Below are 14,650 nucleotides of genomic sequence, written 5' to 3'. Positions count from 1 at the left end.
ACACAGACGGTTCTTAACCCCAAAAACACCAGTGACAAAGACATTTGCAGTCTTCCTATCCAAGGGGTGGGAGGAAAAGGGAAAAGAACAGGAGGGGGTAGCCAAAGAGGCCTCCATCAGGCCCCCCAACTTGTCCCCTCCTGTAAAGTTCAACATGACAGCAACGTGCAAGAAAAAAAAGCCAACCTGAGAATTCACCCGGAGCAGTGATGAGGGAGTTGGTGGCCTCCGTTTCAGTGTAAGACAATGTGGAATCTGATAGATCTACGGAAGGAAAGAGAAAGAGAACTTAGTTCACTGTGGGGCGCTCCTCCCTTTTCTTCTTTCTCATGCATCTCTATGTGTGCATGCACGTGTATGTGTGCACATGTGGGCGCATGCAAGTGCTTGCAAAGGGCAGCACGCCCCTCACAACTTTCTGATGCTACTCTGTAACCCCGTCCCATGATGGCACGAGACCAGGCCAGCCAGCCCTGGGACTCTTCTGGAAAATGCTGACTGCAGCAGCCCTGGCACCTGAAAAAGTTTCAATGGCTCTGACCACAGAAATAACCCAAGTTCAGGGGACCGAGCAAGTAGCAACTTGGAGCCTCCTTGGGTAAGGTTAAAATAAGCCCCTAAACAATTCATAGTTGCTGTACTTAATTACAACCATTAAAATTCTTGAAGCTGTTCCTTCTTGCTTCCTTCCTTCCTTCCTTCCTTCCTTCCTCCCGCTGGAGCTGGGGAAACTCTGTTTTAACAAGTTACCAGCCATCCTCACTCCGTCCCGCTTACACCCCTCTAATTAAGGGCTCAAGCATTTGCTCCCAGATTAACTTTTTCTCTCTCCCCTCCTCCACTCCCTAACATCCAAACCTGCTCACAGAGCAACTTTCAATGCCTGGACTGGTTTTTTTTTTAAGGCGTTCATTGTTGTGTAAGTGGTTTTAAGTACTTCATATGGCGTGCATTATTCCTTGTCCCCCATCTGCAGTGCAGTTAGGCGGCGCAGGGAAATCCTTTCGCACGTTTTCTCCTGAAGGCTGAGCTGCTGGCTTGACAAGCCGATGGCTTTTGAAGCAGGCAGACGTGGAAAATTTTTCCTGGGCCTGTGCCTCTGCTACCAGCAATGGGGTGTTGTCCCTGTTAAGGGACAGGCCTGTCCAGGAGTCGGAAGGCACGTTCTGTGAGGCCTGCCGAACTTGCTTCATCTTCCCACCAGCACAACCCAGGTCTGGCTTGGCTGGTCCCACCTGGCTCAGGAGAGCCACTCGAAGCCGGGGATTCCTGGGACGAAACCGTTAGCCTCAGCCCTAGCTAGCTAGAATTCTGCAGGAATTTTTTCCTTTTACCACATGGGTTGGGGAGGGGGAAGATGAAACATTAACCAATTTGGCCTTTATTTTTTTTATTTTTTTTTTTTTTTGTCATTTCCCACTTGCCAGATGCTGACTGGGTGTTCTGGGTTTTATTTTGTTTTTGGGTCTCATGTGATCACAGAGGCTTAGAAGTGAACTGACTTTTTGTTTATGAAAAAGCAACAATGCAAGGAAAGGAAAATAATCCAAACAATAACTCGGACTATTTATCAGGGCACAGAAAAGTTATCTGCTGGTAAAACGTGTTAGGAGGAAAGTAAGGACAGTTGGAAAATCTCTTTTAAAAATATAATAACCTCAATACCTTAGTGGGAACTTCTTAAGAGTTTTGCTTTTAATACCTAATGTTCCCAAAGTGTTCGGCTCCCTGAGTCTTGCGGACCACTTCTCATTTGAAGTAGCAACCTTGCAGGCTGAACCTCATTTCTTAGTGAACCGCTGTGGAACCAGCACAGACAGCTTTGTGAGGTTCCCAGGAGTGGGGACAGGCGGTTTCCACCCTTCCCAGCTACTAAGACCCTGTCACACACCCGCCATCATCTAGAGCTTCCAGTGAGGTCCCTGAAGTCTGAAGTGCCGTTGTAGAAGTGGCTGTTGTAGAAGAACACTCCCACCCTTGGTCACTGCCCCAGCCCCAAGGAGGGACCCCAACTGAAGCTGGGGCCCCAGGTTCGAGTCCCACCTCCACTATTAGTCAGCAAAACCAGAGGTCACCAACTTTTTCTGCAGAGGCCCCAATAATAAATACTTTCAGCTTTGTGAGCCATACATTCGCCATCGCAACTACCTCAACCCTGCCGGTGTCCTGTGGAAGCAGCCACAGACAATATGGAAACAGGTGAGCATGGCTGTGTTCCAGCAGAACTTTATTACAGACACTGAAATTTGAATTTCATATAATTTTCCCATGTCAGGAAATATTACCCTTCTTTTGATTTTTTTTTTAACCATCTAAAAAAGTGAAACCCATTCTTAGCTCGTGAGCCATACTGAAACAGATGGTGGGCTGGAGCCTGCACACCCCTGAGTTATATGACCACCAACAAGGGTTATTTCCTCTTTCTAGGCCTCGGTTGGCCCATTTGTAAAATAACTGGGACACCTGTTGATTTCCGAATGGTCACTCTGCAGGGCTGGACGGTGTCCTGAATTTTGCTGCTTTACCACAGGCTGACCCACAATTCCTCGGGGCAATGATCCTTGACATACAAACTGAGGTGCTACAATTACTAAGAACGTTTGAGGGTTTTCTTCTCTAACGGAACGAGGGATCTAAGTGACTAGTGCAATTATGTTGACTTAGGAAATGCTGAGACAGGCCTGTGAGGAAAGGATGGGGAACCCCCAGCTGAACAGGGGGCTGCTCTGGCTTCCGCCTCAGCTCTGCTGCTCATTAGCTGGGTGGCCCTCCCTGTCCCTCAGCCTGATTCCTCATGTACGAAGTGACAGGGTCCCACCAAATGACCTCTCCAGCTCCTCGGAGAACTAAATAAAGCTCCTCCATCCACAGGATGACTATACTTCAGGAAAAACAATGAGGAAGTTGCCATCGTTAAGCCACTGACTCACACACCGTCATGGGACAGCCTCTGTCCTCCTAGACTGAGGAGGTCAGACTCTGAAGGGATCCGGTGGGCACTTCGGACTCCACAAGGGGCCTGAAAGAAAAACTGGACTGGACGCCTGAGAGTCGATGACACTTGGAAGTGACCTCCCCAGTGATGCTGACACACGCTACTGGGAAGAGGCCTTTACCAAAAACCAAACAAAACCCACTTTCTGTGGTCACTTGGTGGAACGTGTGAGCATCACTGCCACGCCATCTGACTTTTAAAGCTTGAGTCCCACGGGAACTGCCGGGTCACAAAGTTGCTCTCTTGGTATAGGAAAGCCAACTGAACTCGCCCCACCATTGGGATTCTCCACTGGGGGACACAGGATGGCCAGGAAACAAGCCATCACGACTTTTAAAATCACATATATGAGCTGCTCATCCAGCCCCAAGGATTTACAGAAAACACGTTCTACCTCTGAATGGGACCTGTCTAAGAAACATGACCAACTCCACTGAGCACACCTAGGGGACCATCCATGCTAGGGGCTCTATGGACCAATATACATGCTTTCTAGATGTTCCAGTTGTTGTTTCTGCCCAGGTGAACTTTTTGGCTTAAAATGGGAGAAAACATATAGCTCCCCTAACCATGACTTCATGCTCAACCTATTTGTCACAGTACTAATTAACACACACTATAAGAGGACAACCTAAGGCTGAGGGAGGGAGAGAAGAGACAGAAATACCAACCCACCTCCAATGAGATGCGTTAAGTCGAAACCCATTCATCTCCCACAGGCCCATGTTTAAAGGTCACAGAGAGGTTAATGATGAGCTGAGGAATTTCAAGATGTAAATAGCCTGCTGCAGAGGCTGGGTCTGCTTTGGCCCAACTGCGGGTGTGTTTGTAAAACTTCACCCCATTTCAAAGGCAACCAGGCCGGCTTTCCCTCCCTCCCTGCTCCAGCCCTTCAGCACTGAGGTGGCGCTGGACTGAAGGGGAGCCCAGGATGGACGCAGCTCCCCAAGGGTCGGAAGGAGGACACACTTACCCAGTGGCTTGTACTCGTCGCGAGGAGACAGCCGAGAGTAGGGGGGTGGCGGTGATTCTGGAAGACAGGAGACAACGTGTCACTGTGGTGGTGGGAGAGTTCACACCTGCGGGTTCTACATGCTTTTGATTATTGCTGTCCTCAAATAAACCCAGCCCCCAGGAAATTCTCCTTTTCTCCCACCACCTCTGCTGCCGAAATCCACTGTAACAGCATTGCCCAACAGAAAGGCCGCAGGCTTGGGGTACAGACCTGGGCTCAATCTCTGCTCTGCCACCTTTGGCTGTGTGACCTCAGGCAAGTTACTTCACCTCTCTGAGCCTACTTCCTCAGCTCTAAAATGGGGACAGTAATTATACAGACCGCCCAGGTTTGCCAGGAGGGCAAGTGAAGATAAAGTATGTAAAATGCTTAGTACAACTCTTGCTTCCACAAACAGTAACTATTACCATTATAACAAGAGAAACGCAGGTGCAGGGAAAGTCAGAGCCAGGGTTGCCCAATAAAATACAGGATGCTCAGTTAAATTTGAATTTCGGATATATATGACATAATGTTTTAGTATAAGTATGTTCCTTGTAATGTTTGGGACATACTTATACTAAAAAATTATGTGTTGTTTATCTGAAATTCAAATTTAATGGCCATTCTGTAGTTTTATTTGCTAAATTTGGCAACTCTAGTCAGAACCGAGTGTGAGTGCAGAGGCCCAGACACAGAAGCTCGTTTCCAAACAAGCTGTATGATAACTAACATTCTTTGGGGCACAGAGGAGGGCATGATCGGTTGGGACCCAGGAAGCCAAACCCAGCTACCCAGATGGGAGACCTTAAACCAGTCCCTTCCTGATCTCGTCCTCCATCTCCGCTTTGATAAGAGAAGGGATGGAACACAGCTCTCTACGGCCTTCCAGCTCAGACCCTCTGTGATTCCTTACTGTCGATGGTATTTTTCTTCTGGTTTCCTTTCATTTGCCTAAAATACTCCTCCTTAAAAACATATACTTTGTCTTCAGAAGAATTCCTTAGCCTCTTGCTTTACGGGAAGTAACAATTTGCTAAACTAAGTAACAATTTGCATGAATGAAATGACCCTTCATTTTCCATAAATGAAACTAAACACCATCAAATCGCAAACCAAAACAAACTCTCAGTGGTAGTAAAGTGGTAATAACTATTATTAGGCAGGTATCAGTAATGACACAGGGGTAATAAGTGTTTTTCGCAATGATAATAAGGCACAATTAGTCACAGGAGCGTTTGTGTTGCTCTGTACACCCAATGCAGCTTCTCTTCTTCCCCACCCTGGCTTTTCCAGCCAGAAATTACTTCAACAAAGCAAAGGCTCTGAGGTCTAGGAACAGGGAATCTTTTGTGGACAGGAGTTAGGGAGAAGGAAAAGTGAATCACGGAGTAGCCACTGAGAGAGAAGCAAACATTTGCTGAACGCCGACCCTGTGTCTCTCTCCACGCCATTTCATTCATTGTATTCTATTCTTTTGGATCTCAGGTACAGAGTGGTTAATCACGCTCATGGGGCACCTATTTTTATTTCATCCTTTCTCAAAAATAAATAAGATGGCCATTATTATTCCCATTTTACAGATGAGAAAACTGACTTGCCCAGTGTCCCCCAGCCCAATCATGGTGGAGCTGGGATTTGAGCCCAGGCCTAACTCTGCTCTACACGCCAATGAGACCAGCAATCAAGAGGCACCCCGTCTTGCCCCCTTCACCCCAGGTGGGTCCAGTACATCACGTGCACAGAAAGTGCTCAGTAAACGTTTGTGGACCAAGACAACGGTGATGAGGATAAAGGTAAAGATGCGGGTATCTGTGGACAAAGGTGTGGAGAGAGAGGACCAAGGGGGCCACAGGGGTGACCCAACGGAGACCTCAAACAGGACTCAAGACTTCAGTAGGAGCCACCTTATCCACCGGTCCTCAGGCCTTGAAGGGGCTAGAGACCAGACTTGAGTGAGGACCAGCCTCTCAGGACAAGAGGCAAAAACACAGGTAGGGCTAGAGCTCCATGGAGAAAGAGAATTGCGGCCGGCACTCCCACTTACAGAGGAGAAGACTGAGGCCTGGACAGTGGAAGTGACTCCCTCAGGGCCAGACAGGGAACTGGCTGTAGAGCCAGAACCGGAAGCCAGGTCTCCTGAGCCCAGCCTCATGCCCTTTCTACTACCCCACTAACTCATCAGAAGGCCCGCAATTCCCAGGTTAGGGTTCCTTTTGCAAAAATCCGGCTGGCTGAGGCCCAGGCTATGCATAGTGGGGAGCTGTGCCCTCCGGATCGTCCCCAAAAGTGAAACTTGGCAGCAATGGGCAGTGGTGGCTGCAGTCAAGCCACTGTAACCAACTCTAGCATCTCTTCCAGGCTCTGCTGACCTGGGACCCAAAAGGTGGAGGGGGAAGGGCTCGCAGGAGCCTCCCGGGGCCTTGAGTTGTGACACCCACTACCCATGCCCACGCCGGGCTGGGGGTTCTAATGTGAGTGACAGAAAGCAAATCTACAAACTTGAAATGTCAGACACACCAGCTAGTGAGGAACCGCAAAGCCTCCAGGAGGGACTCGACCAGGTCTCCATTTGCTCCAGCAAAACGGTTTGCACAGAACTGTTTCACAACTGTAGAGACTGGAAGCTAAGCACGAAATTCCACTCCGGGCAAGTACAAGTATGAGGGCCTCCAGACTCCACCCCAAGACCCAGGGGTTTAGAAGGTCAGCGGTTCACCCAACTCAACTTGTTCTTTTAACTGATGGGGCAACTGAGGTCCAGCCAGGTAAAGAACCCACCCAAGGCCACACAGGCAGGTAGGAGATGTTATTCTACTTCAGCTAAACAAAGGGGGCCGGGGTAGTTGGGGACCAATACCAAGTTACCTTTTTTCAAAAAACTAAGTTATCCTTCACACACCCTAAGATTCACTCTTAACATGTACAATTCAGTAGTTTTTAGTATATTCAGAGTTGTGACACCAACATCACCATCTAATTACAGGACATTTTCATCACCCCAAAAGAAACCCTGTCCCCATTAACAGTCAGTCCCTATTCCCCCAACCCCCAAACCCTAGGCAACCACAAATCTACTTCCCGGCCCTATGGATTTGCCTATTCTGGACGTTTCACACAAATGGATTCCTATAATCTGTGGCCTTTTGTGTCTGGCTTCTTTCACTTTGCATAATGTTTTTGAGGCTCATTCATGCTGTAGCAGCTATCATACTTCATTCTTTTCTATGGCTGAAGGCTATTCCTTTGTATAGATATACCACATTTTGTTTATCCATTCATCAGCTAATGGACACTCGGGTTGTTTCCACTTTTTGGCTATTAGGAATAATGCTGCTATGAACAATACTGGGTAATCTTTACCTGGCACCTCCACTCCACTCCCACACATCCAGGCCCCACGGATCTGGGAGAATGGAGCCCCATTAACTCAGGTGGGCAAGGTGGGCACTCAGGTGGAACTCGGTGTGAGACAAAAGGTCAGAAGAGAAAGCATGAGCTGCCAGCCTCCAGGCCTTCTGTCCACTGCCCTCTTGGAAGCTATCTCAATTCTTGCAAAAGTTGTGCTGCTTTAAACTTGAAGGGGAGAACTCCTAGAGCCCTGCAGACCCCTCTGAAAGAAATGAACATGAGAGAGAGACATCAGACACTCCAGCCCCTCAGACATCCAGACTCAGGCATCAACTCCAGGAGTCTCCTCCAACTTCCTCAGAAGTGAGAGCAGTCAGCCAGGGGCCGAGTGCACCAGAAGGCTAGTGCTCAGCCCAGCTCAGGCCAGACAGGCCTCGGGTTAGCCCTCAGGGGCTACTTAGCCTTTCGGGATCTAGACCCCGATTCTAAAGCCAGAAGAGTTCACAGCCTCTCCCAGTGCCTGGTAAAGTTTCAGTTTGGGATGTTCGCTTCCACCCCATCTTTGCAGCCCAGCATCTTCCTTAGGAAAGGCTCCACACGCCTCCCTGGGCCTCCCAGTTTCCACCCCGTGGCTCTGGGTAGAGAGGGGGCCTCCCCGGCACCTGTCCCCTCCATCCCCAGAACCTGAAGGCTCAACCCCCAGCTCCGGGGTGGGAGACGCCGAAAAGGAGCTCCTGGCGCTTTAAGGCCGGCTGAGCCTAATTGCCCAGATTCCCCCGGCAGCCAGATAAACAGCGCGGCCGGCTGGCGCCAGTAAGAGGCAAACTGCACATTATCACCCCTTCCTCACCTCCAAGGAGGAGCTCTGAGGAGCAGGGCGGGCAGGCCGAGGGGCCGCCAGAGGGGCAGGGCGGGGGCTTGGAAGCCCTACTTGAAATTGATCTCATTTCAAAGGGATAATGCCAGGCCAAATAAAAGGAAAACTTTCTAGCCCATTCTAATTCCTATAGTCCTGGCCTGGGAACCCTGTGTTTTCCTAGGCGGCCTCCTCCAGTCGTTCAGAAGCTCTCTCTCTTGCTCTGTCTCTCTTTCCCTGGCGCAATTTGGATAATAGTAATTTACTGAATATAATTACAGCAAAAAAAAAGTGGTGAAGCAAAGAGCAGGAGATTTATTCCAAAGTTAATGGATACTTTCAGGAGAAAGGAGCCCTATAAACACAGGTTAGAACTGTGATTCAAGTATTTCTCCACATTTCCGTCCACATAGGCACCAAGTTCAGCGAATGGGCTTTTCCCGGGACAGAAAGACACACAAGAGGGAGGGAGAGCTAGGGCCCGACTCCCACGGGGGCGGGAGGGCCTGGGCAGAGCCGGGCACAGAGGGAGGACCCCACTTTCTGAGACAAGCCTGGGAGAGAGGGCAGGGCAGGAGGCCAGGCCTGTGTCACCTGGAATCTGCCCGTCAGACGTCAGGGGTTCTGTCCAGCCCCTCACTTTATAGATGGGAAGAGGCCCAAAGAGGGGAACTGGCCCCAATGCCCCAAAGCAAGGTGATGGATGGAGCAGGGTTTGCTCTGAGCAGCACAGGTCCACACTGCCCAGAAAGGGGCCTCCTGGCACTGGGGCTCCCTATGTGGGTCAGGGGGGCACTGGGGTGACTGGTGCCAGGTGGGTGTCCCTCAGTTGGCCTGCTGGGTGTTCCAGTGTACTTTCTAGCTGGGTGCCTGCTCCGTGTGTGTGTCCATCTGTCTGTCTGTCCCAGCGGCCCAGCCTCTCCCCCGGAACCCTGGAAGGAGCAGTCTCCTTATCAGGACGCGCACGGCTGAGCTCCAGCTATGCACCCACCCAGCTCCTGGGAGCCAGGCTGGCAGTCAGGCGGCAGGGGTGGGGTGGGCAGCAAAGGGCTCCCCCAGTTCTCAGTCCCAGCGGCCCAAGCCATCAGGCAGGGGATGAAGCAAGAGGGTCAACCTGGCACCTATTAGAAACTCTTCCTAGACCATCAGTCCTCCCAGCTGCCCCTAAAGTGGCTTGAATGGGGGGCCCCCTGGGCTGGCAAAGAGGCAGGAGAACAGACACAGCTCCTGCAATAGCGCCTCCTTCTGGGAAGAGGAACCGAGTTAAGTGCCAATGCTCAGCCTAGAATTAGATGCAGAGAATGTTCCTAGAGCCATCCCCACTGATCAGTAGGGAGATGTAGAGGGGAAGTTATTAGTCCAAGGTCAAGTTGTCATTACTGACCAGGCAGAGCCCAAGACCAGGTCTGTGGTTAGGAATGGTTCCACTGCAGTGTGCCCCTCAACCCGTAACTGCCCAAGTCCACCAAACTCAAACCAACCCCCAAGCTGACTTCTAACCCAAGGGGTAGGGGCAGGGGTGGGTCCTGTCCCTTGTCTCCAACTTTTTCACTCCACCCCCTCCCACCCACACACCTCAGCTTGCCTGGCACTTGGACTTTCAGCTGGCCCTCTCCTCCTCCTCCTCAACTGCCACCTCCTCTTACCTATCCTCCGAGGCCCCGCTCCAGGTTAGAGCTACGGACCTCCTGGAGGAGATCCTGTTACATATGTACACACCCCACCACCTCTGATGTTCAGACCCACTGACCTGGCCCATCTCCCCCATCTCCCATGCAAGATTATGTTTCTTGAGGGCATGGATCCTACCCATATTCCACCTCACTCTGCAGCACCCAGCACGCTGCCTGACAGAGTAAGCGCTCAACAAACATTTGCTGGCAGACTGAACTGGTGAGAGAGAAAATACCTGCCAGGGCCTTTGAAACAGCAGAGTGGGCCCCACCTGTTATCTCTCATTAAACAAAAATTACCAGAGACAGGGCAACCACAATAGGGCCCCCTTCCCCAGAGGCAGGGAGGAGACTGGGTGGCAGAGGGGAAGAAGGCACTTCCAGGGGAAGCTGTCAGGAAGAGGAATAAGGGGCACAAAATGCCCACCGTGGGCCACAGGTCAGGGATTGCCAAAAGCCCCTGAAAGGGGTCTGGAGCGACCATGTGGGGAACAGGGCGGCCAGATCAGCGCTGCGTCTCCCCACACACCATCAGGAACCACCACTGAGCACTGAGGCATCCTCCTTTCCCCTCCAGCCACTACCCCACACACAAACAAGACACCTGAGACAAACCCACGCTCCTAGGCCCACCCTCCCCTTGCACACCGGGAGTCACAAGACCTGTGATCTGACCCGCTAGGTGCCGCCCCGCTGAGAGCTGACTCTCCAGAGGGGCCAGACAGGAGGAACTCAGGGACCTCCCAGGCCCCACAGCCTGTAACTCTCTGACAGTCCCACCCCTGCATAACCCCCAATGCCACCTAAGATGCATACAACCCCTAAGGTGCTACGAACTAAAAAGTGTGCTTCCCTGCAGCGCAGAAGTCAGAGCAGGGGGCACTGCAAGCTTCTGGCCTGCCAGGAGCCCCCGCCTGTCCTCACGTCTGCTCCAGCACCCAGGGCCTGTTTAGGTAAGATCTGGAGGTGGGGTGTGTGCAGGAAATCCCAGCAAGAGAACAAAGAAGGAGGGCAGTTCTCAGAGGTAATAAAATACCTGGCTTCCTCGCCTACTCACAGACGCCTCCAGGACCCTCACCCTATACAAAACCTGGACGTAGAATTGAGAATGATGATGATGGAGGGCCCTGGCACTGGACACCCAAGGGATGTTGGGTGCAATCAGAGCAAGAGAGAGGTCTCCACTCTGAGAAGGGATACCCTGCAAAAGCTTTGCTGCGAAATGTACAAAGGAACAAGTGGGACAACGAACACTACTGACTCTAGCCATGAACTGTCTACGTCCAATTTTACAATGTACATCTCCTTGGGTACAAGAAAGTATAGCGAAGCTATAGGCATATGCACACGAATGGTATAGACATATGCACACGAATGGTATACACATATGCACACGAATGGTATAGGCATATGCACACGAATGGTATAGGCATATGCACACGAATGGTATAGGCATATGCACACGAATGGTATAGGCATATGCACACGAATGATACAGGCCTGGGCACAGACTAGGGGTAAATGCGAGGGGGTGGATGGGGCACTCCGGTCTTTGGCTTCTCCTAGGCCTGCCCTCCCCTTTCACTGTCTATGAATTTGGAACTTACATTACGTCCCCGAAGCTGCGCAGACAAAACTCCAACGCGTACCTTTTTAAGTTTGCGGGAGCCCTATGATGAAGTTGCCATTTGATGTGTGTGCCCAGATACCCACTCCCTGGCTTTCCTCTCAGGGTGAGGCGCCTTCACTGGGAGCTCCCACGCTCCAGGGGCACCCGGGGGAGCACCCGCAGCTCCGCCCGCCCGAGGTGTCACGGACAGAAAGGCAGCCACGCAGGGGGCGCGCTCACCTGGCCCGCAGAGCCGGCTGAAGTGGTAGGGGTTGCAGCACACGGTGGGGCCGTCGGCGGCGGCGGCGAAGCTGTGGCAGCCGCACAGGGGCTTCAGCTCCACGGCGTGCTGCAGGTCGGGCCAGCGGAAGAGGCGGCCGAGCAGCAGCTGCGGCGGCGCGGGCTGGCCGCCCAGGCGGAGGTCGGCGCGCGGCACCAGCACGCAGCCGCCCGGCACGCCGCCGCGGGACTCCACCGCCTCCAGCAGCGTGTCCAGCGAGCGCTCCTTGAGCCGCTTCAGCAGCGAGTACGTGACCGTCTTGAGTTCCTGCTCGAGCAGCAGCAGCCGCGAGCGGGCTTCGCGACTCCGCGCGCCGCCCGCCGGCTCCAGGGCAGCCCGAGCCAGGGGGTCGCCGGCGTCCCGGGGCGCGCCAGGGGCGTCCCGCTCGGAGAAGAGGCAGCAAGTCACCGTCTCACAGTCACTTTCGGGCAGCCAGCCCGGGCCTCCCGGCTCCGCCACGTCCAGCGGGGAGCACCCAGCGCCGGCCCCAGGCTCCGACATGGGCCTCGGGGGACCCCCTGCGCGCCGGCGCCTCCCTGCGCCCTGGGCGCCTCGCTGTCCCACCGCGTCCCGGGGCCGCCGCGGGGCTACCGGGCGGACTTCGGAGCGGCCGCAGCCTCCGCCTTCTCGTGCCCGCGGGGCCGGCTCAGCTCGGCTGCCCAAGCTCCCATCCTCGTCGCCGACGCCGCCGCCGCCGCCGCTGCCGCCACCTTCCTCCCGGTCGGGGACCACACGACTTCGCCAAAGTCGCCGCACCAGCCCCGAGCGTTTGGACCTGAACATACGATATCCTTTGGCGCCGGGGGTGGGGGGGAGGCGGTCTCCGGTTACCGAGGGTCCGTTCCCTCAGCGAGGCGCCGGCTACGCGGGCCGCAGCCCCACATGAAGCTCCTTTGCCGGGCGCCGTGCAGACCGCGCACAGCCTGTCGTCGAAGGGGCGCCGCGGGGCTGCAACATGAGGGAGCTCGCCGCGGCGGGCCGGCGGGGAACACGCGCACGCCGAGCCGCAGTCCGCGCCGGGCCAGCGGCTACATGGACCCCGGCGGCCGGGCTGCTCAGCAACTCCAGCACCGGCGCTGTAGGGAGACTGCAAGCGGCGCGCCGCCAGAAAGACCCCGCATGGGCCGGCGAGCCTTCAAAAGTTGCGCGGCTGGTCCATGAGCACAAAGCGCTCGCGCTGAACCCCCTGTGTCTGGGAAGCCCTGCCTTTAAAACCCAGGCGCTTAACTACATGGGCTTTTCCTGCAGGATCCGAGAGGCAGGCTTGTTGATACCCTCAGCTTCCTTCTTACTCCCTGCAAAAAGAAAAATAAAAAAGGAAAGAAAGAAAAAGAAACCCCAAACAAAACCAAAATCCCTGGAATTGCATGCATGAAAAGCCAACTCCGTCTCAGGTCCCAGGCGCTAGATGCTCTTGGAGCGAGTTTCTCCTGAACGCGAGTGTCAACACATGAGTGGAAACTGTAAAAATCCCAAAGAGCTGCTAGGAATCCTTAATTAAAAATGCAATCCAACGAAGCAGAGGTCGCAGCCCGCCCCACGCTGCGCTCGGACGCCCCGGGCGCCGCGGCTGCAGAGGTCGTCCCCCTCCCCCCTCCACAAAAAGTGCCTCCCGGTGGCCCCGCGGTCCCGGCGAGGTCTGGCGAAGCAGCGCCCGGCGGCTCTTTCTCTCGGCTCGGCTCCCTCGCTCGCTCCCCTGCTCGGCTCTCTCTCTCTTTTTTGTTCTCCTCAAACGCACACTGAGGGCCCCCGGAGGAGCGCCGCGGAGTCATTGGCTGCCTCCCATCATATGCCAGTCTAGACACTTTGGCGGCTCCGCGGCGCTGATTGTTGCGCAAACAAGGTTTCAAGTTTCTTAACTCTTAAAGGAGAACACGTCCCATTGCAGGGCCCGAGGCTCCGAGGGGCCGGCTCCTGGGGCGGGCGGAGCCCGGGCCCCCGCCCCACGCTCGCCCCGGCACCCCCGCCCCGGGCCTGACAGCGCCCACAGCCTGCTCTCTGGCGCGCGTTGCGCCGCGGGCACGGATACGAGCTAGCACACGCACACGCGCGCACACACAAACAGTTACACAAACCCTGGGCAGGCGGCGCAAGGGCTCGGTGGACCCACTGAGACTCGGACGCGAACGGGGCGCTTTGCCTCTCTGGCTTGTGCACAAACTTACAAACACACGTTGCACTTTAGAGTTGGTCCAAACCCCCATCCCAGGGAAGGCTAATAAAAATCGGTGTGCGTGTTGTGCCTTCCTGGCTTGCGTCTCTTGGAAGCAGGGAGCAACTGATTTGTTGGGGTAGCAGGATCTTCCGTGATGACACGAGGTCTCCACACCCCCTGCGCATAGTCAGGGGTCGCTCTGCTGCCCAGACGGGGGCGCCTGGGACGCTTCGCGCACAGGGGCTCCAGGCTGGCGCGAGGTAGGGACCTGCAGAGGGTGGGGTAGAGGCGGGGAGTGTCTCCTTCTCTCGAGGTCCTCACGGTCGCCACGGCCCTCCCTGGGAGCTAGGCGGTCCTCTAGCCGTCCCGGGCCCCCTCGAGGCCGGGTGCTCCCTCCTCCCCCTTCCCCATTTTATTCTGTGCATCGTGGAGAGAGATGTGGGGAGCGGTAGTGCTTCCCCCAGCGACGTTTCACCACGGAAATGGGGGTGGATTGGGAGGCGGGGCCCTGGCCCGCCGGGTCGGGGGCTGGCTCGGGGACCCGGCGGCGGCAGCTGGCCGCCCGGCGCGGAAAGGGTTAAGGCCGCTCCTGCCCCTGGAGCCGGCGCGGCGGGGTACCTCCTCGGGCGCGCTCGCTCGTCCGAGGGTGGCAAAAGTTCAAGCTTGTAAAGTCGGGATTGGTCCCGCGCGGAGGGAAAAAAGGCTTGGTCCCCCCTCCCCCCCCGGGCGCGGCGCCG

At 54.6% G+C, this 14,650-nt stretch overlaps 1 protein-coding gene across 2 annotated transcripts in view; it reads right to left on the bottom strand.

Annotated features, from left to right (window-relative positions):
- SMAD6 (SMAD family member 6) overlaps window positions 1–14,412 on the bottom strand; it is a 75,796-nt gene extending 61,384 nt beyond the window's left edge. The window contains exons 1-3 of one of the 2 annotated variants that reach the window (XM_004421730.3): window positions 11,719–14,410; window positions 3,969–4,025; window positions 187–264 (exon numbers count right to left, since the gene is read on the bottom strand). In XM_004421730.3, coding sequence (XP_004421787.1) covers window positions 187–264; window positions 3,969–4,025; window positions 11,719–12,541 — 958 coding nt within the window. In that variant the 5' untranslated portion in view covers window positions 12,542–14,410. Of the gene's footprint in view, window positions 1–186; window positions 265–3,968; window positions 4,026–11,718 lie in introns of both variants that reach the window. The other variant, XM_087428586.1, reaches the window with a different exon arrangement.
- Window positions 14,413–14,650: the final 238 nt, after the last annotated feature.

The sequence above is a fragment of the Ceratotherium simum genome, chromosome 3 (assembly GCF_057802395.1).
Source record: "Ceratotherium simum simum isolate JZ-2026a chromosome 3, ASM5780239v1, whole genome shotgun sequence".
Taxonomy (NCBI): domain Eukaryota; kingdom Metazoa; phylum Chordata; class Mammalia; order Perissodactyla; family Rhinocerotidae; genus Ceratotherium; species Ceratotherium simum.
The sequence above is the reverse complement of the archived record's forward strand: the minus strand, read 5'-3'. Positions and strand labels throughout refer to the sequence as shown.